General features: G+C 46.0%; 1 protein-coding gene and 1 long non-coding RNA gene across 51 annotated transcripts; one reads left to right on the top strand and one right to left on the bottom strand.

Annotated features, from left to right (window-relative positions):
* Positions 1-185: 185 nt before the first annotated feature.
* LOC111945464 (uncharacterized) lies at positions 186-10,764 on the bottom strand. Its single transcript, XR_015277222.1, has 3 exons — positions 10,621-10,764; positions 9,613-9,705; positions 186-2,389 (listed from the first exon to the last, which is right to left on the bottom strand). It is a non-coding gene; the product is annotated as an uncharacterized LOC111945464 (long non-coding RNA).
* MEIOB (meiosis specific with OB-fold) lies at positions 10,463-25,403 on the top strand. 50 transcript variants are annotated; one of them, XM_086853878.1, is made up of 15 exons: positions 10,463-10,774; positions 11,356-11,433; positions 12,545-12,636; positions 15,554-15,611; positions 17,820-17,951; positions 18,484-18,556; positions 18,938-19,133; positions 19,849-19,949; positions 21,508-21,560; positions 21,645-21,740; positions 22,118-22,219; positions 22,670-22,823; positions 23,151-23,334; positions 24,568-24,654; positions 24,926-25,403. In XM_086853878.1, the coding sequence occupies exons 3-15, from the start codon at positions 12,568-12,570 to the stop codon at positions 25,037-25,039; spliced, it is 1,419 nt and encodes a 472-aa protein (XP_086710004.1). In that variant the 5' UTR covers positions 10,463-10,774; positions 11,356-11,433; positions 12,545-12,567; the 3' UTR covers positions 25,040-25,403. The 50 variants fall into 50 exon arrangements, with proteins under 50 accessions (XP_086710004.1, XP_086710011.1, XP_023803877.2 ...); XM_086853885.1 differs by having other exon boundaries at positions 10,469-10,774; positions 11,356-11,408; positions 12,541-12,636; XM_023948109.2 differs by having other exon boundaries at positions 10,476-10,774; positions 12,555-12,636.
* The last annotated feature ends 27 nt before the right edge of the window (positions 25,404-25,430 follow it).

The raw sequence follows: 25,430 nt of genomic DNA, 5'->3' as shown, positions 1-25,430 counted from the left end.
GTTGGGGCTGAGGGTGCACATCTGAGCTCCATCCTCCTCCTCCTCCTCATCCTCCTCTGCATGTCCCAGCCTCACCACAGCATTCCCAGCTTGAGGTTCCCCACTCCAAGGACATGGATATTGCTGGGGCTCCCTCTGCTCCCACAGCCTGCTTTTATCTCTGGAAAAAAAAAATAAAATCCTAATAAAAGCCAAAAGGCAACTTTAATAGTGTAATATTAGAGAGGGCTGGGAGGGAAAGGCTCCTGCCTGGGGCCATGGCACAGCTGGGGTCCCAAGCACAGATCCACTCTTCCATTTAGGGATGCTGGGGAAAATGGGGGAAAACCAAATTAAATCAATGTTTGCTAGGCCTGGCTGATGTGTGCTGTGCTGAGGGAGGGGGGAGGCAAGGCTGAACCTCCTGTTACCTTTAGGACAGGTTATTCTGTGTGAGGAAAGCCCAGCTGTGAGATCCTGGAGCAGCCTGCCCAGGCATGGGCATCCCCCAGCAAGGGGCAAAATCCAGGCACGGGCTGAAGGAACCGGCGGAAAACATTCCAAGTGCGGAGAGGCTTCGCAATAATTTCCACATTCCGTAATTTTTCTCCAGAGGGGAAGAGAGGCAAGCCTGGAATAATTACCCACACAAGCAGCCATTGAAACGTTCTGTGCTGTGAGTACTGATCACTTACTGTACTTAACAAGACAATTTTGGCTCTCGGCGCATAAAAGCAAGCAGTGATTAAAGCTCTTGTTTGCAGGATCCATGAGCCAAAGCACAAAAGTCTGCTGCTAGATCCAAGTCTGGACTTGGCAAGCGGCTCCTGCGTGGGGACTGAGCCAAGGTGGAGTTGCTGTGCTGGGGATCCGAGGGGTTTGGGGTGCTGGGGAGTGCTGGTCCCATCATCCTGCCAGCCCCAGCTGTGTGGGGGTGACTTGTGCTCCCAGCCCTGGAAGTGAGCTGGGATGTTTTGTAGGGAGTGGAAGGTGTTGTAAAGTCTTTGGGGCTGGGAGAGTCTCCTGGGTGCTGGGAAGGAGCAGGTGCTGGGCTGGAAATGGGGTCAGTGGGTGTCTGTTTTTTTGTGCTGTTTCTGTAGTCCCAAGCTACAAAAGTTCTTGAGTTTTAAGCTTAAAGTGCTTTTCATTTGTTTTCATTTGATTCCACCTGGATGCAGCCTTCCAGTACTGGAGAAGGCTCCAGGGAGGCCTCAGAGCCCATTCCAGGGACCAAAGGAGCTCCAGGAGAGCTGGAGAGGGATTTGGGCTGAGGGCTAGAGGGACAGGACACAGGGAACGGCTCCCACTGCCAGAGGGCAGGGATAGGTGGGATATTGGGAAGGAATCCCTGGCTGGGAGGGTGGTGAGGGGCTGGGATGGAATTCCCAGAAGCTGTGGCTGTCCCTGGATCCCTGGGAGTGTCCAGGGCAGGTTGGATGGGACATTTGATTTCCCTGTGGAGCAAGAGGGGCCTGGGAAGGTAAAAGGCCCTGGTGTGTGCTGCCAAGTGAGGGGCTTGGCTGGCAGCAGAGCCTCTGGCACCTCGTCCTGCCTGGATTTGGGGATCCCAGCTTGGCAATTCCGGGTTTCCAGGGTGTCTCAGGCTCCAGTTAAACTGAAGGAGCTTTTCCCTGCCTGTTGCCCACGGGTCAAAGTGCTGAAAGTGTCCTTTGTGCTGTGCTGGGCACCACCCTGCTCAGCAATGCTGCCCTGAGATGAACTGGCAGCAGCACTGGGGGTGTCACTGCAGCATCTGGGGGATCCCTGACCAGGGGCCTTCTCCCAGCCTGGCTTTGTGGCTGACACGTGAGTTTGATGCCAGGTTATCCCCTCTGGGCAGTGATATTTTGGCAGCAAAGCCCAGAGGAGCTGGCTGGGGTCAGTCAGTCCCACAGGTGCTGAGGGCTCCCCTAAACACAGGCACTGTGCCCTGCAGGGATGGGCACCCTGGGACACCCAGGGCAGGGTCAGCCCCTCCTGAGGGGTTTTATTTTACCCCCAGGGTCCTCATGCTGCCGATGCCAGTGGTGCAATGGCTGGAGTGAGTGTCCCAGGATGGAATCCCAGTGTTGATGTCCCTTCAGAGCTCTGCCCGGGGTGGGTGAGCACTGCTGGGGCCAGGACGTTGGCATAAATCAGCCTCGTTTGGTTCAGAGCAGCTGAGTGATTGAGATCAGGTCAAGATCTGGTTCAGATCTTCCTCTCTGCTCGTTAAGCTCCCGTCCTTGAGGATGGTGTGGGTTCACCTCGGAGGGAAGATAAATGAGCCCCAGTGTAGCAGCACTAAATCCTCAGCCTTGTGCTGAGCCTTCCAGGGCTCTCTGTGCTGCAGGACAGGGGAATCCTTGGGATGGCTGAGAGACCCAGCTCTGTATGGAAGCGTCATGTAGAGTCCCCTCTGGCCTTTCCCCTGGAAAAAAAACAAGAATTCAGATGTTCAATAAATTCCACAGGCATTACCTATGTTAATTGAGCGACTGCTTATCCAGGGCTGTTACTGCTGCCTTCTCCTCAACCATCAAACTAAATCAGGTCCTTGCAGAGAGCTTTTATTTCAAGCAGTGACTTCCTGGCTGTTCTGGAGTGCTGAGGGTGCTGTGGGCATCCAGCTCCTGGTGTGGCTGTGTCCCTTGGCTGCCTCTGCTCCAGCCTGGATGCAGTGGAGCAGTTGTTTTCTGTTAAAGTGCTCCTGGCATGAACTGGGAGCATCCCGTGGTGGGCACAGGTGTCCCCAGGAATGTCCCTGCAGCACTGGCCATGCTGCCAGCCCAGGGCACAGCTGTCACCAGGACCCACCTGGGAGCTGCACTTGGCTTTCTTGGCTTCATTTTAGATGGAAAAGAGCATTTCTGGAGCAGATCTGGCAGCCCTAGAAGGGCCCTGGCAGATGGGCAGCCTTCATCCATGGCCCTGCTCTCTCGGATGAGTTGTGCTTGTTGGAATTATTTACTGCACTGGTCGATAAACACTCTGGGCACTGGGCTGTATTTCATGAACACCACGCTCTCCATGTGCCTGCTGTTATATTTCAAGAGCATAAATAACAGCGGGGCAGCAGCAGAAATTAAAACCAAACACACAGAACGATTTACACCCAGAATTTTTCAACAGAGAAAGGAAGGGGAAAAACCACCCCTGGGCTGTGCCCCTCACTTAAACCTCGCTCCTGCCTTTCCTGGGCTGCCGGTGCCTCTGGCTTTGCTCCTGCCTCCAGCTGAGGGGATGTTGGCTGTTTCTGGGAAGCCACCTGCTTTACCCACATCCCCTCGTGTGTGGGGACACGGTCCCAGGCCAGCTGGTGCCACGTGTCATCCGAGAGCCCCCCTTGGCACATCCCTCCTGCCCTCGGCGGCGCCACCCCGCTGTTTATTTTCCTAGCCAGGGAAACATCCAGCAGCATGTGCTGCAGTCTCCAGGTTGTTTGTTTTCCTTTAAAATGCAATAGAAATCTAATTAGATGAAAACAAACTCTCCTGAAGAGCGGGGTTATTCAGAGCAGGCAGCCAGGGCTCCGTTCCCTTCCCTCTGGTAGCGTTTAAGCGTTTCCCCCGCATCGGTGACGCAGCCGTTCCTCATAAATCAGAGGAGGTAGGAGCACATTTGCTCCCCTGGCTTTGAAGAGGCGTCAGATCTCCGAACAGAGGCTTCTTGCTGGGTGATCCTCTGGGGCTGGTTCTCATTTCCTTGTAGGAGGTGGGTCTGGAGCCCATTTTGTGCATTTGGGAAGGCTGGCGAGGGGGGAAGGGGGAGGAAAACTAATGACTTTGCTTCGTTGACAAAAAAAAAAAAGCCTCAACACCACGAGCGCTGTGCCCCATTAACGTCCCACTGACACAATCATTCACCAGGAAGATGCAGATATTGATTTGGCAGGAACTGCACGTGCCATGGCAGGGCTGAGGCTCTGAGGAGCCATAAACTGTAAGTGGGCTAACTTGGGGTTCAGTGTGACCCTGCCTGGGCTAAGGCCACCTCATTTCAGGTGTTTCTGTGGCTTTCACCCTCCTGGTGTCACTGCTGGCTTTGCCACGTGCCCAGAGCCATGGGGTGGTGGCACTGAGCTGCTGTTGGTCCTTGGGAAGGGCCTCTGGGCAGGCAGCCTTTGGGGGAGCCACCTCCCAGGGCATGGGGGTGAATGGGGGCACTGGGAAGGGCAGTGGCCAAGGGATTGCATCTTGTGCATTTTAACAGATGAAAAGCTGCCAAGGTGAGGCACCCAGTGCCCCAAAAATGGAGGTTTCCTGTCCAGTTCTGCCCCATTTTTATGCCTTGAGGAGAAAGTGTTAATGCACACCAGTGGCACAAGGCATCCACTGCTGTCCCAGCCATGCTCATACCCCTCCCAAATCTCTCCTGTGCCTGCATTATTTGGGAAGGGCTCAGAGATGTGACCCTGCAGAAGCTTCAGCTCTGTGTTAGAGCCAGGTTGCTTTAAAATGAGGCATTTCCATCACCTCTGTGGCAGGCTCTGGCTGTGCTGGGCTCTGAGGAGTTGGGCACTCAGGCCAGACACCCTCTGGATTTGGCCTGGCAGACACTTCCACCTGGGAACGGCTCGAGGAGCATCGCTGGCTGCAGCCAGAACCGCTGCGCTCATCCAGGCAGCAAGAAACTCCCTGGAAGAATTTTAAGGAATTCATCTGGCAGGTTTGGAAAGGTAATTGTGAGGAGAAGGTGGAGCTGGAACATTTCTGCTGCGCTGGGCCGTTTGCACCGAGAGGAGCTGGCAGGAGGCGAGCTGCTGAGTGAGGAGCCGGCGCTGCCATATGGAGCTGCTCGCTCACGAAAAGCTCAGCCGAGGCCAGGGCTTGGCAGCCCCGCTGCACAGAGCCCCTGTGTGTGAATAAATGTTACTCCTCGGCGTTACTCGGGGTTGTAGGATCCGGCTGTGGGCAGAAAGAGCCGCGATTTGGCCCCGCTTCAGCACAGAGCACTCGGGGAGCAGCACAGCAGTGGCAGAGATCTTGTGCTTAAATTCACTCTCTGCTGGGTCTGAGCTTTCAACTGGCTTGACTTTTGTGTCTTGGATCACCAGTGGAGGCATCGAATCTGTCTGAGGCAGGAGGTTTGTGGAGGGGAATTTGGGATTTGCTGAGGAAGGTGGCAATGGGGAGGCTGGAACAGGCTGGCAGGGCTGTGTCTTATTTCTGGTGATAAGAACAGGGAAGGGGGAGGAAGAAACTCGCTGGAATTGGAATGTTGGGCATTTCAGAGCGGTAAAGTAAAAAAAAGCCCAACCAAAACTGATTTTAAGCATAAATAGTCTGCAGGAGTTTATAGTCTCAAGGTCCTCCAGAATCTGAGCATGGGAGGTGAGATGAGGAAAGCACGAGGTGCAGGAATGAAGTCATTCTGCTGCTGTTACATGGGAGATGCATTGGAAGGGAATCAGATTTGAAGTCTGGAAGTCCCAAACTCACCCCTTGCATCCCAGCCCTGTTCCCTGTTCCCTGCTGCCTCCTTGAAACCACGGGTTTGTGGCTGCCGGTCCCTGGAAGTGTCCAAGGCCAGGCTGGACAGGGCTTGGAGCAAGCTGGGATAGTGGAAGGTGTCTCTGCCCATGGCACTTTGTGAGCTTTAAGATCCCTTCCAACCTGAATCATTCCAGGATTTGTCTGTGAGATGGGATCCTGAGCTGGAGGGGTTTTCACCTGCTGCTCCTTTGCTCCTGCCCTCATCCTCAGTCGAACTCGAGCTGCAGTGGAGCTCCATCAGGGACACATTTGGCCTCCAGCCTCCTCACACAAGCCCAATTCCCCCTTTCCTTCCATGAACAGGGAGTTCAGTGCATCAGGGAGCTCTGTGACTCGGGACAGCGACCGTGTGGGAGAGCTCCAGAGAGGAAACGCTAATGGAGAGCGAGACAAGAGCAAATCCAACAGGACAGAGGAAACCCTTGTTAGATGTGGGCCGAGCCAGTGGGTCTGGAGGTAGTTAGAGCCCAGCACACAGCAGTCTGTAATATTTTATTCCAGGGATATATATTTCCGGGACAAGTTGTTAGATTGACCTCTAGCGTTCATTTTCTTCAGGGAGAATTTTGTGATCCAGTCCTGTTTTGATCAAGTCTCGTACATTTGCACTTTGAACGGGCTTTCAGGGGAGGTTTTGTTTTTCTAATGGATAAACCCTCCAAATGTCAGTGTGGGTCTGCAGGAGTTTGCTAACGAGCTGCCTGACAGGCAGCCAGGAGGGCTGTGGAAATGTTTACACACGATTCCCTCGGAAGGGCTGGATGCAGTCCTGGCTCTCCGAGGCAGTGGGAGCCCTGCCACCACCAGGCCAGGGCCAAATGCTCAGCCAGGAGATCAAAGGTGGATTTGTGCTGGAAAGTTTAGCTTGGATGGGCCCTTTGGATTTCTCTGCTGTTCCCTTCACTGTTCTGTGGTGAGGAAAAAATTTGGTTTACTCTAAGATCCCAGTTTTCTTTTACAGCCAACTCCATGTGTCTTTGGGAATTGTATCCTAAGTTTTCCTCCATGCAGGGATCAAGTCTTAGGCTTGGTTGGAAACTGGAGCAACTGGAAGGGTTTTTCCGAGTATTGTCACTGGGAGATGCTCATCCCGTGTGTCCTAATTGGTACTGCTCAGTCTCATGCGTCTCCAGCTGAAATCCAGATATAATTTGGGTTTGGTTTCATGGATTTGAATGGCTGGAAGTGTCTGAATAGCAGCCAACAATGCTAAATATCTTCTTTTCTTCCCCCCTCAATGCATTCTTCCTCTGTGTCAGGGAGCTGTCACTAAAACTATTTTTAATTGTTGTGTGTTTTAATTCATGATGTTTTGTTGGAAAATATTCATCACTTGTTTGCTCAGAGAGAGAGAGAGGAGGAAATTCTGGTCTCGGGGAAAGTGATGAAAATCCAAGTCACTTCACTGAGCTCACATTATTTTGGAATTATGTGCAGGAAAAGTTATTCTCTATAGCCTGAAGGCTCTAAAAAGAAGAATTTTGAATTTCTGTAGTCTCAGTCAAGTTAAACAGCAGACTGAAGGCTTTAAATCTTGGGCAATCAAAGCCTGAGCTTCAAAAAAGTGAGAAAATTGAAGAGAAAAAAGCCTTGTGCCAGTACTTTCAAGCAGTGAGTTCCTATATGGGCATCTTACTCTGCTTTTTTGGAAGGAAAGCAACACAGGTTAGATCTGGGATAAGTTTATTTGCTAATTATTCACTGAAAATAAACTGACTGCTTAGTGATGATCCAGAAGGGCTCAGATTTCAGCTGAAATTGGGCTGTCACTCTTCCCTGGCACCTCAGGGCAGCAGATTTTGGTGCAGGGGCTGGTGGTGATGGCTCCTGTTCCTCTCTGGGTTGTGCCGCATCCTTTTCGTGACATTCCTGCTCCACCACTGCTGCAGAAGGGATTAATTAGTGATGGAATCATGAGGAAATGAGCTCGCTGATGAGCAGGCACCCAAACACTGCCCGGGAGGGAGGAAGGGGAGCGATGCAGCGCCAGGCTCCAGCTCTCCCTGCCCATGAGAAGAGCAGCCACAGAGATTTACACCTTAAAAAAATAGCTTGCTTTTATTTTTTATTTTTGTCTTTGTCGGAAATGGAGCTTTTCTTGTGCAGAGAGAGCTGTTGGCATTCCCAGCAGAGCCCTTGGCACGTAGTTCTGTTTGCTCACACGCATTTTGGGGTCTGAGCTCCCTGCAGGCTCCTGCTGCTGCCACCTGCGTGCACCAGCCTCAGGCCTTGGCATCTTCCCTGGCTCCAGGAAGGCAGAATTATCCCAGATGAGGTGGGAACCAGCCATGGGTCAGGCTAATTTCACAGCAAGGCTGCGGGTTGTTGTGTTTTTCCATGCTGCAGGTACTGGTGGTGCTGCTCAGAGCGACGAAACCCCCCTGAAACATCGCTGGGATTGACAGGGGAGAAGCAGGCTGGAGTGAGAGCTGAACAAAGACCTGGAGAAATTGAGATTAAATATCTCTAAACACACACTGAGCACCTGTTGGCTGCATCAACACCTGCATTGCTGCTGAAGATGTCCATCCTTATTCCCGAGGCTCTGCCATTCAGGTATCGGCCAAAACCACCCAACACTGAGCACTTGCAATAATTTGCTGCTTTTAATGCATTCAGTCAGGCCAATTACATAAAATTACACGTCTGCCCTCTCCATTTTACCAGTTCTTTAGGTCCTAAGGATGTATAAATATTCAATGAGCCCTCTCAGTAAACGCTGCGGGCAGCGGAAAATGCACAGAGCAAATATTTTTATATTGCTCTGGTTTTGGAAATGATTTCTGAAATGTCCCTGCTAGTGCTGGACTTTCTTCCCCTGAACTGCAAAGTATACTGATGGTCACTTAACAAATCGCTAAAGTGAATTACGAAATGGCATTTGCACTCCTTGACCATGCCAATGAGCGTAATTTAAATAAATCTATTCACGAATAGAGGCTTAATTAGCAGGGACTGGGCAATTTGCAGCCGTGTATGGGAAGGCTCTGCCAATCACAGGCTCAATCGGCAGAGTGGCAAGTGCCGCTGAAATGCTGCAGAGTTAAAATCACTCCGAGCTTTCAGGGATCAAGCACTAGATGAGAAAAACACTGAATTAACACTCTTGCTCTGCCGCGGGAGCTGGTTCTGCGTGGCACGTGGATTTTAGGAAACCTCTTCTGGCCTTTCTCTCACCTCTGTTTTCCCAGTTGTCAAAGGGAGATAACGATGCTGATTTCTTTTTGAGACCGCTTTGAGGTCAGCTGAGGAGGAAAGCAGGATACAAGCTGAGTAACATTTGTTTCTGCAGATGCTCTCCAGTGCTTGTATTAAGAATTCCTGACTGGGAGAATCAGCTGGCATCAAAAACCAGCGGGATAAAGGCAGATTAGACATTTGTTGGATATAAACACACAAAAAAAGGTGTTACTTGTTTGCAGTAAGCACAGAAGTCCCTGGCTGTCCCTGAGGTGCCATGTGCTGTATGAATGGCAGAATTCACAGTGTCACCTGAGACAGGTACACCCATCAAAGAGTCCTCGGCTCAGTAGCTGCGAGTCACAAATTCAGCATCTAATCAGACATCTCAGACGGAAAGAGCCGCGGTCCCGCTTTGTCCCCTGCCTTTGTGCATCCTGTCACGATGGCCCTGATAACGTCTTCCCAGCAGCAGCTGTCCTGGGAAAGTAAAAAGCAGCTCTTTTTCCCCCTCCAAATGTACATTGAAAATAGGAATGGAAGCGGACCACAAAGCGAACCTTTCCCGGTGATTATGGGGAGGCGAGGAGAGACACAACAGCACCCTTGTTCTGGTGGCTTTGAAATGGAACAAAGGCCTGGAGGGGACACGGCAGAGTCAGGTTTCACCTGTCCTTTGTGCCTGTGGGAGAAAAGCAGCTCCAACTGGACAAAACCCACTGGAACTGGGGACCTACCCATGCCCAAGATCCAAGAACCCATCCCAAGATGGTTCTGCAAGGCTCTGCTGCAGCAGGTGCTTGTGTCCCACCAGAACCTTGCTGAGATACTGGACCAGCTCAACCCCTGCAAGCCCCTGGGCTGGAGTTCTGATTTGTCACCTTCTGCAGCAGTGGACACCCCACAGGTCTCATTCCAGGGATTTTTTATTTTCCCCTGTTTTACATTGCAGTCATGGCTGTAAGAATGTGAGTTGTACCTTTGCCAGCATTTCCCAGCCAGTATCCAGGTTCTCCTTCCCATTCGATTAGGATCCTATCAGCAGGCTCATTATCTTCTGCTTGTTCATTAGCTTGAGATAATGAAAACAACAGAACAGACAGAAAAAAATGCCATATTCCATTTAGTGGAGACATCAAGCCTACAAAATAAAGTTAGATCCATGGATCATACTGTATAAAAAGTGACCTAAAAAGAAAAAGAAAACCACCCAGGCTGTCAGTTCCCTGGCATCCTGTTTGTCATCAGCACGGGATAATTATCATGGATTTTAGTGACACAATAAATACAAAAGCACAGGTGGGATCCATTTTCAGCTGTTTAATTGAAGACATGAAAGATCCTGTAATACAGAGTCAACACAGAGAATTTGTCAGGCTACGCTAAAAACTTCGAATATCCATGACCTTGGGGTTATAAAATTACTCATCAGGAGTAAAGTTTTTTATGATGCAGAAGTGAAGGATATTGATTTTATAAAATATAATTTTATATTCAGTATAAATGAAGAAAATGGCTCAAGCCAGCCTTCTGCTGGTAAAAATATAGGATTATTGGGTGCGGATCAATACAAATAATATCTTTAAACCAGAAATTTTGATTAATTGATAAAATACAGGCTGCGACTTTTTTTCCCTTATAGCCAACAGAAAAAAAATAAGGAAGTGGGGAATGGTTTCTCCAGAGATTTCCTCAATTTGCTTTGTCTTGCCGGTGCATTGTGTGTTTATACTTTTAGAATGAACCTGTCTTTAAATTCCTGATCTGGTAAGTCATGGAATCACAGCGTTGTTTGGGTTGGGAGGGACCTTAAAAATCATCCAGCTCCATGGGCAGGGACACGTTCCACTGTCATGGAGCTCCAGCCTGGCCTTGGGCACTGCCAGGGATCCGGGGCAGCCACAGCTTCTCTGGGAATCTGTGCCAGGGCCTGCCCACCCTCCCAGGGAACAATTCCACCCCAAAATCCCGTCTAACCCTTTGTTACCTCTTCGAGCCCAAGGACTCCAGGCCTGCTGGAGATCCTGGCTGGGATGGGAGAACGTCTCCCCTCAGCCTGTGCAGGCCCTGAGGGAGGACGGGGTGTGGAGCCCTTTTCCCGCCACTGCGCCGGCGCCATTTTGTCTCCTTCGGGAACTGAGGTTTGTGAGGGGCTTGAGGGGCTGAAGAGTCCAGGAGGAGATTGAAGGGTTTGTGAGGGACACCTGAGGAGCTGAAGAGTCCAGGAGGAGGTTGAAGGGTTTGTGAGGAGTCCAGGAGGAGATTGAAGGTTTTGTGAGGGGCACCTGAAGGGCTGAGGAGTCCAGGAGGAGATTGAAGGGTTTGTGATGGGTCCAGGAGGAGGTTGAAGGGTTTGTGAGGGGCACCTGAAGGGCTGAAGTGTCCAGGAGGAGATTGAAGGGTTTGTGAGGGACACCTGAGGGGCTGAAGTGTCCAGAAGGAGGTTGAAGGGTTTGTGAAGGACACCTGAGGGGCTGAGGAGTCCAGGAGGAGGTTGAAGGGTATGTGATGGGTCCAGAAGGAGGTTGAAAGGTATGTGAGGGACACCTGAGGGGAATGGAGGGTGTATGAGGAGAGCTGAGGGGTCCACGATGGGCTGAGGGGTGGTTGAGCAGCACCCGAGGAGGTTGAGGGGCTCCTGAGTGGGGCAGCTCTGCTCCAGCTCTCAGAACCCAGAGCATTTAAAATCCTAAATTACCATTTTAATCTTCCTCTGATACAGGTGTTCCAGTGCTGGTTCCTTTGACACGACCCAGCTGCTGTGAGGTACAGCAGGTAACAGTATTTAACTTCTTCTGAGGTGAGAATATTACCCTGCCTTGGAGGGATGCTGAGGTGACTTTCCCGCAGAAGGAAACATAAATTCTTCCATCTAATGGGATGGGAACAGGTTTGAGGGCCCCATTGTTCAGTGGTTTCTGTAAGGCAAATTTGGGCTGTCTCTCTGTGAGAGTGTAGTTTGAAATGCTCTTTTAGGAAAATCACTTGCTTCTCAGATAACTGCTTATTTTTCTTTAAAATGTAGGTTTATTTGTCCTCTAGTTCAACAGACCTTTATCCTAATGCCTGCTGAAGTGGTTAACAATTCTCACACAAGGTTCCAGGTACAAAGACTGTGAAAGGCATTCAGGATTTCGTTCTAAAGCTTGAACAGGCATCCTCTAAAAAATGTCAGCAGCTCTCTCCTATTAATGGTTATTAAGATTTGGACCATGAGATGGTTCCTTTTACAACAAAAAATAGAATCTGACAACTATTTGTTAAGTATTTAAATGTCTCTAAGGAACCCATGAAATAATAAGAGGCATTCAGAGGGTCTAACAAAGCACCCATGGCTCCACTTTGGCATCTCTAGGTTGAACCTAGGTACTCTCAGGGCTGGGCAGTAAATGCCATGTTGGCAGCCTGAAAAGAACTGGTTTTCATAAATCTTATTTTAATAAATTCAGAACTTTTCTGTTTTGAGGGAGGAATAAACTCCCATTTTAAAGTAGTTTAATATTTAGTCCAAAACCTCAATTAAAGGTGCTTACACGCAACACTTCTCTTTCCTCACATATAAATTGCCTTTTATATATGAGCTGCCTCATTAAATTCAGTTGGGCTTCCCAGAGAGAAGGAAGGTAAATATTTTTCAGAGCCTGGTGCTAATGGAGTCATTTAATGATGAATAATAAATAAAAATTACAGGCCTTTATTTGAGAAGCTTAGGTAAATCTGTCACAGTAAAATTCATAACTTCCATCGCCAAATCCAAACAATAAAGAATTGTCTACTTCAGATGGCTTGAAATGCCTCTTATTGAAAACAGATGCTATTAGGTCAAAACATTTATGTTAAAAAATAACTTGTTATTCTCACTGTGAATGGTCTTAAGTGATTTGTTTGGATTTTTACAAAATCTAAGTCAGTTTCCTCAAGTTTCAGATAAAGAATGGCTCATTCTCGTTCAGCACGGGACTTTGTTGCACTTTCAGATCTGCATCCAAACCTCGCTCGTCCTGTAAGTCTCACAGCCATGGTCCTTTTGTCCCCAGATGAAATTGTATCTGACTGTCTTATATTACTGCAAAATTATGTAATTGATGTGTATTTAGGTACTGATAGCATTAGTGCAATTGTTTGGGTAGAAAGGACCTTCCCTTCTTTGTGTGCAAAGCAGCAAAATGAAAATTGATGCTGTTGTTGTCCACAGCCTGTGGGTACCACAGGCACAGATATTGACCGGACAATTCAATGTATCAGAGGCTCCTTTGTGGCACTTTAAATGGATGCTGAATTAATGAAGACATTATTAAAGACATTACAGAGTCAGCATTATGCAGCCACAATCATCTGTGACCTCAGCAGTCTCTCATGGCACGCTATGGAAAGGGGGAAAAAAAATCTCACAGTTCCATGGCAGGGTTGGTTCTGTCTCTTTAGGATAAAAAATGGATTTGTATAGAATCACAGACTGGGTTGGAAGGGAGCTTAAAACCCATCCAGTGCCAGCCCTGCAATGGCAGAGACACCTTCCACTGTCCCAGGGTGATCCAAGCTCTGTCCAGCCTGGCCTGGGACACTGCCAGGGATCCGGGGGCAGCCCCAGCTGCCTGGTTGGAGTGCCAGGGCCTGCCCACCCTGCCAGGGAAGGATTTCTCCCCAGTATCCTAAACCCACTCTTTTGCAGTCTGAACCCATTGTCCCTTGTCCAGTCACTCCATCCCTTGTAAAGAGACTCTCTCCATGTTTCTTGTCAGCTCCTTCAGCCACTGGAAGGCCACGGGTCACCCCAAAGCTTCTTTTTTCCAGGATGAGCAATCCCAATTCTTTCAGCCTTCCCAATCATCCTGGAGCTTTTTCTGGACTCACCCCAACAGCTCCAGGACCTTCCTGTGCTGGGAGCCCAGGGCTGGAGGCAGCTCTGCAGGTGGGGTCTCACCTGAGCAGAGAGGCAGAATCCCCCCCCTCCCCTGCCCCAGGGAAGTCCTGATGTTCCTGGAAACAGTGAAAACATGGGATTTTCCCATTCCCACTTTTTATTTGGGATGGCACGATTTTTTTTCCTCATATACTTCAAACCAATGAAAGAGGCATCACAGAAAATGGATGATCTAAGAGTTTTCTATTCCCTTGGAGCCATATTGATCCAAACTGATCTTCAGCAATGCTAATTTAACCTGTCATTCACAGTTCCTCTCAAATAATGATCCACTAACCCAGTTAAAAGCTTTTATTTTACAAATAAAAGTAATCTTGAGTATCACAGTTAACAAGACACGGCAATGAAAGTATTTTTATAAAATAATAATTTATGATAGAACGATCAGTGCAGGCTCAGTGATGGGCACCCAGAGGTGAACAGAGCTGGGGCAGATTTCTTTGGGAAATTGGATATTTGCATCAGAAAATCAGCCTAATTTCTGCAGGCACTCATTCTAAATGTCAGTTCTTTTGACATTTGGTGGTGAGATACAGGGAATATTGCACTCTGATTTAATAGATTTAAAAAAAAAAAAATAAATAAAAATGAAGAAGCAAAACCCAAAGTAGATAAACAAAATCCTGTTCGGGCTCACTGCATGCAGTGGACAGAAGGCATTCAGTCTGGAAGGGGAATATTAAACTGCTGGACACAAGTGGCCTCTTCCTGAGTTTCCATCCCTGCAGGATAAGGCAGTTCCCGTGCTCCCTCTAGCGATTCCAAGGAAATCCGAGAGCTGATTTTTGAGCCCGTGTCAATATCGTGACAGTGAAGTCAGGCAGGTCACGCTGTTTTGTGAACGCGCACAGAATGAATCCGGGGTGGGTTTTTGAGTTGAAACCCTGCCCTTCCCACCTGGCTCCGGAATTCTGCTGGAATGGGACGGTCAGGACTGCGAGAAGGGCTCGTGTGAAGGAGCCGAGGTTGCCAAATCCCCGGGAGGGTCCAAAGCCAGGCTGGACAGGGCTTGGAGCAGCCTGGGACGGTGGGAGGTGACCCTGCCCAGGGCAGGGGTGCCACTGGAGGGGCTTTAAGGTCCCTCCAACCCAAACCATTCCAGGATTCTGTGAAGTGGAACTGATGCAGGATGCTTCATGTTTTGAAGGATCCTGGCAGTATTGCACTTCCAGCCCTTGTCCCACTCTGACTTTCTTTGCTGACATCTTAAATCCCAAATGAGCACTGAAAAACTCTTCTCTGGCACCAAGGACCACCTACAAAACAAAAACCACCACCCACAAAATATTATATTATAGAAAGTTAGATAATACATCCCTATCTACCAGTGTGTGTTTGCTCCCTGTAGCTGTGCTTGGCAATTCAGAACAGGATGTTTTTACATAATAAACACAGGTTTATCAAAGCAGGATAAAACTGATTTTGGTCTGAATCAACAGAAAAGCTGTTTTCCTCAGCTCCTCTGTTGAAAGATAACAAGGGAGAGGCACCTGTAGAAATTTAGGTTGCTTGGCTGAGGCCAGGATAAGCTGTGGGTGCACACGTGTGGCTCATGGTGCTGACAGCCAGGAAAACCTCGGACACTTCACTGTAAAATAAATCCTGTCCAGACTTTCCATGGAGCATTTGAGGAGATCTGAGACCTGTGCAGAGAGCATGAAACAACAACACTGCTGCTTACCTGAGGAGAGATTGCTGTAGAACAGCCAAAATCGTGAAGGTTTGGGGTGAACTTTTGTCCTCCCATTTTCTCCCCAAATAGAAACAGATGTATTTATTTTAATATTTTTATTAGTCACAATTTTTTTTCCTGAAGTAAACTTGTGTGTTTATGTTTTACTCTTTAGCTCATAGGGTTCTGTGGAATAAATAGATTAAAATGATTACCAGTCAGAAATATGTTTATTATCATCAGCAGAGTATAATTCCATGAAATCTAATTCATCATCTACATCTGGGTTTAATACATGTACTCTATAATCTTTTTATTTTTCAGAATGTAATCGGGGTGGTTATTGGGAAAACAGATGTCAGAAGCTTTCCAGACCGAAAAAGTACAGTCCCTTTAAACTTTTTCTTTCATTTTCTTCAATGGTGTAATTTGGCAGAGATGGCTGAAATCAAGATTTAAATGATAAATAGATTTCTCAGTGTAAAATGGATAGAATAAAAACACACCCCCAAAAAAATGGTGTCTGTTTGAGAACAAGATGAAAGAGCAGCATTGTTTTTTCTTATCAATTAGAAATTGGAAAAGCTCTGCCATGGAAATGTTTGGTGCTCTGAAGAAGGAACCAATATGAACCCACTCTATAAATACTGGAATGGAGCTGGTGCCTTCATATTTGTTCTCTCTTAAAACAGCAATGTTGAGGACATATCTTGTAATTTCTGGCCTGAGCAGCAACAGCCTCATCTGGGACAAAACGGGAGTTGTATGTTGTTAATACAGCATTAATTGGAAATTGAAATAACAAATTTACAGTCAGGGTTGGTACAGGCGCTGTCAGGAAGCACCTCCAGCCCTGGGGAGCCATTCCAGCTCCAGGAGAAGGGCTCAGTTGTTCTGCTGCCACTGGCTCCTGCTGAGCTGCTGGAGAGGTGACATTTTAGGAGAAGGTCATTGCAGTCACCCAAAATGAGTGGCACCAGTGCAGAGTCTGCAGGTGAGGTGTGTGTGCTCCATGGAGCTGCACTCAGGGGATCCCTGGAGTTTTCCTTGATAATTCAATAATCTATTTCACCATGCTGTGATCCCTGGAAATCTTTATAAGTTACCTGTATGAGACAGGGCACCGATATCCTGAATAAATTCATTATTCAGTTAAACATCAGCGGGGCCTCATCACCCATGGGGTCAGCCCAGCTCCTACACAAGTGGGGATGTGTGTACAAACGAGCCCTGTTTGTGTGTTTGTGTGTTTGTGTGTTTGTGTGTTTGTGTGTTTGTGTGTTTGTGTGTTTGTGTGTCTGTGTGTCTGTGTGTCTGTGTGTTTGTGTGTTTGTGTGTCTGTGTGTTTGTGTGTTTGTGTGTTTGTGTGTTTGTGTGTCTGTGTGTCTGTGTGTTTGTGTGTCTGTGTGTTTGTGTGTTTGTGTGTTTGTGTGTCTGTGTGTCTGTGTGTTTGTGTGTTTGTGTGTTTGTGTGTCTGTGTGTGTGTCTGTGTGTCTGTGTGTCTGTGTGTTTGTGTGTTTGTGTGTCTGTGTGTTTGTGTGTTTGTGTGTTTGTTTGTGTGTCTGTGTGTCTGTGTGCTTGTGTGTTTGTGTGTTTGTGTGTTTGTTTGTGTGTCTGTGTGTCTGTGTGTTTGTGTGTTTGTGTGTTTGTGTGTCTGTGTGTCTGTGTGTTTGTGTGTCTGTGTGTGTGTTTGTGTGTCTGTGTGTTTGTGTGTTTGTGTGTCTGTGTGTCTGTGTGTTTGTGTGTTTGTTTGTGTGTGTGTGTGCTTGTGTGTTTGTGTGTTTGTGTGTTTGTTTGTGTGTCTGTGTGTCTGTGTGTTTGTGTGTCTGTGTGTTTGTGTGTTTGTTTGTGTGTCTGTGTGTTTGTGTGTTTGTGTGTTTGTGTGTTTGTTTGTGTGTCTGTGTGTCTGTGTGTTTGTGTGTCTGTGTGTGTGTTTGTGTGTCTGTGTGTTTGTGTGTTTGTGTGTTTGTGTGTTTGTGTGTTTGTGTGTTTGTGTGTTTGTGTGTCTGTGTGTCTGTGTGTTTGTGTGTTTGTTTGTGTGTGTGTGTGTCTGTGTGTGTGTGTGTCTGTGTGTGTGTGTGTCTGTGTGTCTGTGTGTTTGTTTGTGTGTCTGTGTGTTTGTGTGTGTGTTTGTGTGTCTGTGTGTCTGTGTGTCTGTGTGTCTGTGTGTCTGTGTGTCTGTGTGTTTGTGTGTCTGTGTGTCTGTGTGTCTGTGTGTCTGTGTGTCTGTGTGTCTGTGTGTTTGTGTGTGTGTTTGTGTGTTTGTGTGTTTCTGTGTTTCTGTGTTTGTGTGTCTGTGTGTTTGTGTGTTTGCCAGGCCTGGCTGTCATCTCCCACAGCTCCTGCACTTCTCCCCTGTTTGATCTGGGAGTTCATACCCTGCCCGAAGTGAAGCACAGGGTGGACAGGTACCACAGCAGGAATTTCATTCCCAAAAACACCAGCGTGTTCCTGCACCACCTTCTGGCCTCCAGCAAGGAAATCCTTGCCAAAATCCAGGAAAAGCTCAAAATAGGAGTTTTTATACACATATTCTAGTTAGAAATCATGCTGTGCTGAGGAATTGCTACAGGCCTGTTTATTTTTGCAGACATTGGCACTGAAAGATACACCTTCAATTTTACCATTCGTGATTCCCCAGCTTGTTTCATTAATGTCCAGTCGTGGGGCAGAGAAGAATACATCAGATCCCTCTCAGAAAGCTTCAGGGTTGGTGACTGTGGTGAGTTTATTTATTTTATTTATTCTCACTTGTTTGCATGGAAATCAGGGTTGTGCTGGTGGCTTTGCTGTGTTGTGCTCTGAGGACTCACAGCCTAATTGGAAACAAATTGTTCAGTTCTGTTCAGTATAAAGAGGAAAGGAACAAGATTCCAAGGATTTCAACTCAAGCCCAGTAAATATGTCAACAAAAGAAACCCACTGAGTGCAGCAGCTCAGAACTGGCCTGCAGTTAATCAATGTCAAATCTTACATTATGCTGAGGTCTTAAAAATGATGAAAAATAAGCTGTAAAGCAGTTTGGTGTTTGTCTTCCCTCAGTTACAGATATGACTGTGATTGCTGATAAAACCACAACAAAAATCCTGTATTTATTCACAGGATGTGCTTTTATCTTTTTAAATTCATAGAAAGATTTTCCTGCCCGTGGTTGTTTTGGTAAAACTTGTGAGCTTGCAGAGTGTACTAACAAAAATATCTATAATTGTACCTATAATCAATTTCTAACATTACTTATCAATGCTTTATTTTAGTTACAATTGAAAATCCTTTAATTCAGTCAAAGGAAGCAGAAAGAGAAGAAAAATTCAACCCTGTAACTCCTAGGTAAATTTAAAGCATGGAGTGGTAGTTCTTTCTAGAAAGATCAAAGTTAATACTTGTTTTAATTTGCAGCCACATGAAATTGGTAGAAATATTTGGTGTTTTCTTCTTGTGTAGCTGTACCTTCCTCCTGTGCTCAACAATGTCTGGTTAAATCTCAAAGGAGAATATATTTCATAAATAGAAGGCCATAAAGCAATAATGCTCTTTGTTACTAAACAGAGTAAATTTCATTCTTTGAGTAAAATCAACAAGAATTTTTTGTACCTTTAGGAAAAACTAATGGAATAAAGTTGCTTTTCCATATGAATAGAATTAACATTTTACACTGTTGATAAACCTCAGTGAGTGCAGTGCTGATCCATGGGATTTGTTCTGTTCTAGTGGCTACAAATTATTGCTCAGTGAAAACCACTCTGTGGTTAAAACCTCTTCCTGCTACGACACAGACACCAGGCTCCTGGCTCTGCTGCACCTGCCTGTCAAGGATCCTCAGGATTATTATTCCTTGGGGGACATCGTGGCAAATGGACAAAGCCTCCATGGGAGAGTCCTCAACGTGCTGGCAGCTGTGATGGCAGTGAGTGAGGAGCATTTCTGGGCTCTGACACCAATAACTTCACTGTAAATCTGTGTAAATGTGGATTTTGGGCTGTGATGGCAGTGAGTGAGGAGCATTTCTGGGCTCTGACACCAGTAACTTCACTGTAAATCTGTGCAAATGTGGATTTTGGGCTGTGATGGCAGTGAGTGAGGAGCATTTCTGGGCTCTGACACCAATAACTTCACAGTAAATCTGTGTAAATGTGGATTTTGGGCTGTGATGGCAGCGAGTGAGGAGCATTTCTGGGCTCTGACACCAGTAACTTCACTGTAAATCTGTGTAAATGTGGATTTTGGGCTGTGATGGCAGTGAGTGAGGAGCATTTGTGGACTCTAACACCAGTAACTTCACTGTAAATCTGTGTAAATGTGGATTTTGGGCTGTGATGGCAGTGATTGAGCAGCATTTCTCTGCTCTGACACCAGTAACTTCACTGTGAATCTGTAAATGTGGATTTTGGGCCTCACAGTGGTCAGGACTCTGTTTGTTCAGCCTGGCACCTGAGTGATGATAACCACAAACACCCTTTGATGAGACTTTTACCAACAAAATGAAAGGAAAAAATTAAGTGATGCCATTTTTAGTAGTCTATAGCCTTCCCTTTTCTAACCCTTTTATTTCCTAGGTTATGAGTTTTATTCTCCTAAATACTGAAGAGAGGACAAATGACTTCTTCTCTTTCTTCTTAAAGGTTGGGGAGCCCAAATATTTCATGACTTCAGACAAAAGGAAAGGCCAGAGGTGTGAAGTCAAGCTGTATGATGAAACAGAGAGGTCTTTCCCAATAGTATGGTAAAATGGTCTTTAATTCACTAAAAAGTACAAAATAATTCAAACACAGGTAGAACAATTAGCTATAAGACACACTAATTAGCTATAAGCCTGTCTTTTAATTTAAATATATTGTTATTTAGGAGGCAACTGAGATGAGGCAGCAGTGTACACTGAAAAGAGACTTAAAAAAGAGATTCATTAGAGTGGTCTTATATATCTTGTGTAGTTTTATGGCTTGCTGACAGCCTGCTGGCTCATGGATGGCAAAATGAAGCTCAGTTCCAAATAATTCATTTTTTTTCATGTGGACATTTGAGCTAATGCAGGAAATGGCATTTAAAACCAGCTGCAAAGGCTGTTGTGTCTCTTCCACAAACAGGAGGGCAGGAAAATGAAGAGCATGATCCATTTTTAAAGCCAAGCAGAATTGCAAGTGGAGTGGAAATAGGTGGAAATAGTTTTTAAATATTTAAAATAATGCAGAAACATTTTGATACAGCTTTGGCTGTATTTCCAAGCTCTGTCTTGTTTACAAACACGACTCCACCCACCCCATCCCTGCTGTAAGCAGTGCCTTGTTCACAGAGGAACCTTTGCATTTTGCCCAGAGTTTGTTCAATAAACTTGTGGCTTTTCCATGTGCAGGGACATGTGGGGGTGTGGATATTATTCCCTTGCCCTGAGATTGTTTGGTGGTTAAAAAATGACTTCAGTGACCTTTGCTCCCTCAGGGGATGTAGGCAGGCAGCCCTGCACTGTGAGCTGTTATCACCAGGGATCTTTATCATGGGATGTTTAACACAATTCATAGCCACAAACCCAAAAGAAGCATCTCAGGGGTGAACCCTTCCAGCCCAGGGTTAATTTGGAGCAGCTCCTCCATCAGTTCTCTCTCAGGGCTGGGACTTGGGCACTGTCAGGGTATTTCAGGGCCCAGCAGTGAAGAGGTGGCTGAGCAATATTGGATAAGAGGAAATATCTTAAATCTTTTTCCAAGGATTAAGAAGAAAACCCACCAGAACAAATCTGTGCTTTGGCTGTGCTCTTGCCAGCCAAATTTAGGAGGAGCTGAATGTGATTTTATCACGAGAGCATGAAATTACCATTTTTGAGGGATACTCTGACCTCACTCCAGTCTCATCATCCCCAGCCACAAAGATCCCAGTGTTGGAAGTGGCTGAACATCTGGCCTGGGGATCTGAGCACAAACAGCTCCTTTAACTGGGATTTGCTTTAGTTAGAAATGACTTTGATAAAAGCTGGAATACAGCATTTCCCCCAGCTATATTCTGCATTTAAACCCATCTTTATTTTATCCTGTTTGGGATAAAACAGGCTCATGGAATTTCAGTGCCACAAAGGAGTCGTGTCCCCTTTGGGCAATTTTATTACAACTACATTATTTAATTTATTTATTTAGTTAATTAATATTATATTAATAATATAATATTAATATATAACAAAGAAATATTATTTATTTTATTATTGATTTAGTTTTAGTCACTAAGCAGTTTGAGTGCTGTTTCAAAAATAAATGTCCATCCACTTTTGATGCATCTATTTTTGTTTAATTTAGCTGGGATAATGAATCCATCCAGCTGGCACAGAGTTGGGTCCCCCAAGAAACAGGTAAAACAGTCTGGTTTATTGTTTTACTGTAGTTCTTTGTGTGACATTTATTCTCCAGTAACATGGGGGTGTTTTTGTGCACAGTCATATTTGCATCAGATGTCAGAATCAACTTTGACAAATTTAGGAACTGCATGACTGCAACTGTGATATCCAAAACCATCATTACAACTAACCCAGGTAAGAGCTGCTCAAGTATTCCTTTGCTTTTAGTAATTATTCTAGGCTAGAATGCATTAATTAATCTATTGGAACTGTGATTTCTTCTGCCTGCTTCTCACAGAGCTCTCTGCTTTTTCTCTATTACATGATGACCAGTTCCTTTGGCTTCTACTCTTTTCCCTTTCCCTTTCCCCTTCCCTTTCCCTTTCTCTTCTTTTCCTTTTCCTTCATAGGTTTATTCCATGCAGGACTAACAGTTAAAATAAAAAAGAGAAAAGCAAGTCTTGGCTAATTCCAGCATGTTTGTGTTACCAGAATAAAAAGTTGTAAAATATAAAAATGTTGTGATTTTTACATACAGCATATACTGATAACTTTTAAAAATGCATCCTCAGAAACAGCAGAAGCAAATGTTCTCTTCAGCTTCATCAAAGAGAGCGCCCAGGCAGGAGCTCTGCCCAGCCCAGTGAAGGAGCTGGCAAATGAAACCATTAACTGTAAGAGTTTGATTTTATTTACCTGCAGTGTCTTTTCATAGTGCAGCTGAAATAATTCCTGCTTAATTCCTGCTCTGTGTTCTCAGAGGAACAAAACTCAGGTCCAGCCTGGCTGAATATATAAAGTTTGGATGGTTTCTTGGGGCTGTCCTTTATTTTATGTGTCTCCAGCTGACTGTGCCAGCTGCAGCCTGTCTGGTGTGCTCTTTCTGTCCAGAGAGTATGGAAAAGTGAGGGGAAAAGCTTTTGTCAAAAACTCCTTTTGGAGGATACAAAGATTAAATAATAGATATATTCCTGATCTGAGTTCCCTTTTGTTTTACTTTTTTTTGGGGGAATGCTTTTCTGCTGCTTTAAATCTCCTTTTTATTGCCTTAAGTTCCATTTTGGCCATTGCTCTTTGAGTAATTTCTGGCTCAGACACCCTTAACGTGTCTTTTAAACTTGTAGTGGAGGCTGTAGTGGATGTCTACACAGTGGAACAGCTGAAAGAAAAAGCTCTGCAGAGTGATGGGAAGCTGGAGCCTCTCCATGGAATTATTTATGGCTACATTTCCACCCTGGACATTGACGAGAACGTGTCCAGAGTCCTGCGCAACAGATGGTGAGCAACTGCCTGCTTGGAATGTGTGCTAAAAACTGCTTGTCCCTCTTCCCCACACCCAAATGAGATGGAGCAGTATTTTAGTCCCATCCCAGAGAAGAAATAAAACTCCTCTGGAGGATGCCATGTGGGTTTCTGTTGTGGGCTCTGTGAAGGCTCTTTATGGTCCAAGAGTGAAAGAGATCACTTTGTCTCAGACAGACTCAAGAGTTTAGGAGATAAAAACTTTTTTTTAAAGTACAAAATCTCTTGGGAAGTCTCAGTCTAGAAAAACGTTTCAGGAAGAATAAATTGCATAGCTGCATGAATTCTCTCCTTGTGTTTCAGCTCAATCTGCCGGTTCATTGTGAATGAAGCATCAAACACCTGCACCTTCTGCAGTGATGTCTCTCCAGAGGCCAAGTCCACCTTTGCCAGCTTTGACATCCTGGTGGATGTGACAGATCACACGGGCACCCTGCGCTCCTGCTACCTGTCCGACTGTGTCGCTGAGGAAAGCCTGGGCTGCACAGTAAGGGGGGATTGGGCTGTTCCTCCTGAGCTCAGCTGAGGAGCCTGGTGGGAATTACAAACACCTGCAAAAGTTCTGTGTGTGTGCAAGAGTTAGAAAAATGGCATGGATGGATGGATGATGGATGGATGGATGGATGGATGGATGGATGGATGGATGATGGATGGATGGATGGATGGATGGATGGATGGATGGATGATGGATGGATGATGGATGATGGATGGATGGATGATGGATGGATGGATGATGGATGATGGATGGATGGATGGATGGATGGATGGATGATGGATGGATGGATGGATGGATGGATGGATGGATGGATGATGGATGGATGATGGATGGATGATGGATGATGGATGGATGGATGATGGATGGATGGATGATGGATGATGGATGGATGGATGGATGGATGGATGATGGATGGATGGATGGATGGATGGATGGATGGATGGATGATGGATGGATGATGGATGGATGATGGATGATGGATGGATGATGGATGGATGGATGGATGATGGATGGATGATGGATGGATGGATGGATGATGGATGGATGATGGATGATGGATGGATGGATGGATGATGGATGGATGGATGGATGATGGATGGATGGATGGATGGATGGATGATGGATGGATGATGGATGGATGATGGATGGATGATGGATGGATGGATGATGGATGGATGGATGATGGATGATGGATGGATGGATGGATGGATGGATGGATGGATGGATGATGGATGGATGATGGATGGATGATGGATGATGGATGGATGATGGATGGATGGATGGATGATGGATGGATGATGGATGGATGGATGGATGATGGATGGATGATGGATGGATGGATGATGGATGGATGGATGATGGATGATGGATGGATGGATGGATGGATGGAATCCATGGATGGATGGATGGACAGAGCTGTTTGACAAGGTAAAATCTGGAAGTCAGCAGATGCCAGCAGGAATTGTGTTCAGTGTAAGTGTGAAGCCAGTTCAGAGCACTGCTCTTCTGAGAACGTGGTTGGAAATCCCTGCCTCTGATTTTCAAACACCCTGCAATTTGTTAATGAGACTGTCTTGGTACACATATCACACCAAGCACTATGTTAAAATAGAAAAATACAGCTTAGAAATGTATAAAAATATGTAAAATGTTCTTTTCATTATCATTCTGTTGTGGAGATGTTTTAACTACCTGCTGAAGTATTCTGTGGTGTCCTGTTAACAGGTCCATGAATTCCTCATGCTGGAAGAAAACCAGAAGACTGCACTGAAATGGCAACTCCTCTTGGAACGAAGCAAGATTTACTTCAAAGTTAGTATTAAATGTTTAATTCAAAACAGTTTTTCACTTTTAAACTTGTCCTTTTTGGAAAAAATCTTCTTACTCTCCCATCTCCCCTTTCTCTGTCCCTGTTTCCAGGACAGAATGAAAATGTTTGACTTCAGCAGTGACAGGCACATGGCATAAATGTGTACTCACACAGGAAATAATGCAAACAGATCTGTCACACATGTTGTGTGACATCTCAAAATAATCTCTGCCAATGTGCTGTGATAACAAAGATCCTTAATTATTTTTCCAGGTTACTTTGTCACCCAATTGGAGAACAGGATTAAAAGTGAATCTTCTTTCCTGCAGACTGGCGGATCCTGTAGAGGCAAGTCAGAGCTTGTTGGGAAGAGAGTGGAATTATTAATAAATGTTGGGAAAGGCTTCCTTCACTCTGCTGTTAGAAATGGAATTGTTGTTGGATGCTGTTGTTGGATTTTGCCAAGTCTGTTCTGATTGTAAAGAAGGAGTGCTTGTTACAATACCTCCAAGTGGGCTTCTGAGTTCATATTTTTGGGTGACTGTACTTTAAAAAAGTGTACTTGGGCCTCAGCTTAAAAGGTAATTCTACCAAATTCAACCCCTTTCAAGGGGCCTGGAAGGTTTCCTCGCTCAGCTGAGATCTTTGACAAAATCAGAAATAACAAATAGGTCAAAAAGAGATCTGTTGAACTTCTGTGGTTTTAACTGCTTTGCTGCTTTTGTGTTAAATAAAACCCCCCTTGAAACACTGCCTGTGTTTGTTGTGCACCTCAAAG

Source organism: Cyanistes caeruleus, chromosome 17, assembly GCF_971803275.1.
Source record: "Cyanistes caeruleus chromosome 17, bCyaCae1.hap1.1, whole genome shotgun sequence".
Classification (NCBI taxonomy): domain Eukaryota; kingdom Metazoa; phylum Chordata; class Aves; order Passeriformes; family Paridae; genus Cyanistes; species Cyanistes caeruleus.
The sequence above is the reverse complement of the archived record's forward strand: the minus strand, read 5'-3'. Positions and strand labels throughout refer to the sequence as shown.

Coding starts and splice junctions, on each gene's coding strand:
- MEIOB (XM_086853878.1), top strand. CDS start 12,568: ATGGCTCATTCTCGTTCAGCACGGGACTTTGTTGCACTTTCAGATCTG. Junction 15,612..17,819: donor AAGCTTTCCAGACCGAAAAA/GTACAGTCCCTT, acceptor TTATTTTTGCAG/ACATTGGCACTGAAAGATAC. Junction 19,950..21,507: donor AGGTCTTTCCCAATAGTATG/GTAAAATGGTCT, acceptor TGTTTAATTTAG/CTGGGATAATGAATCCATCC.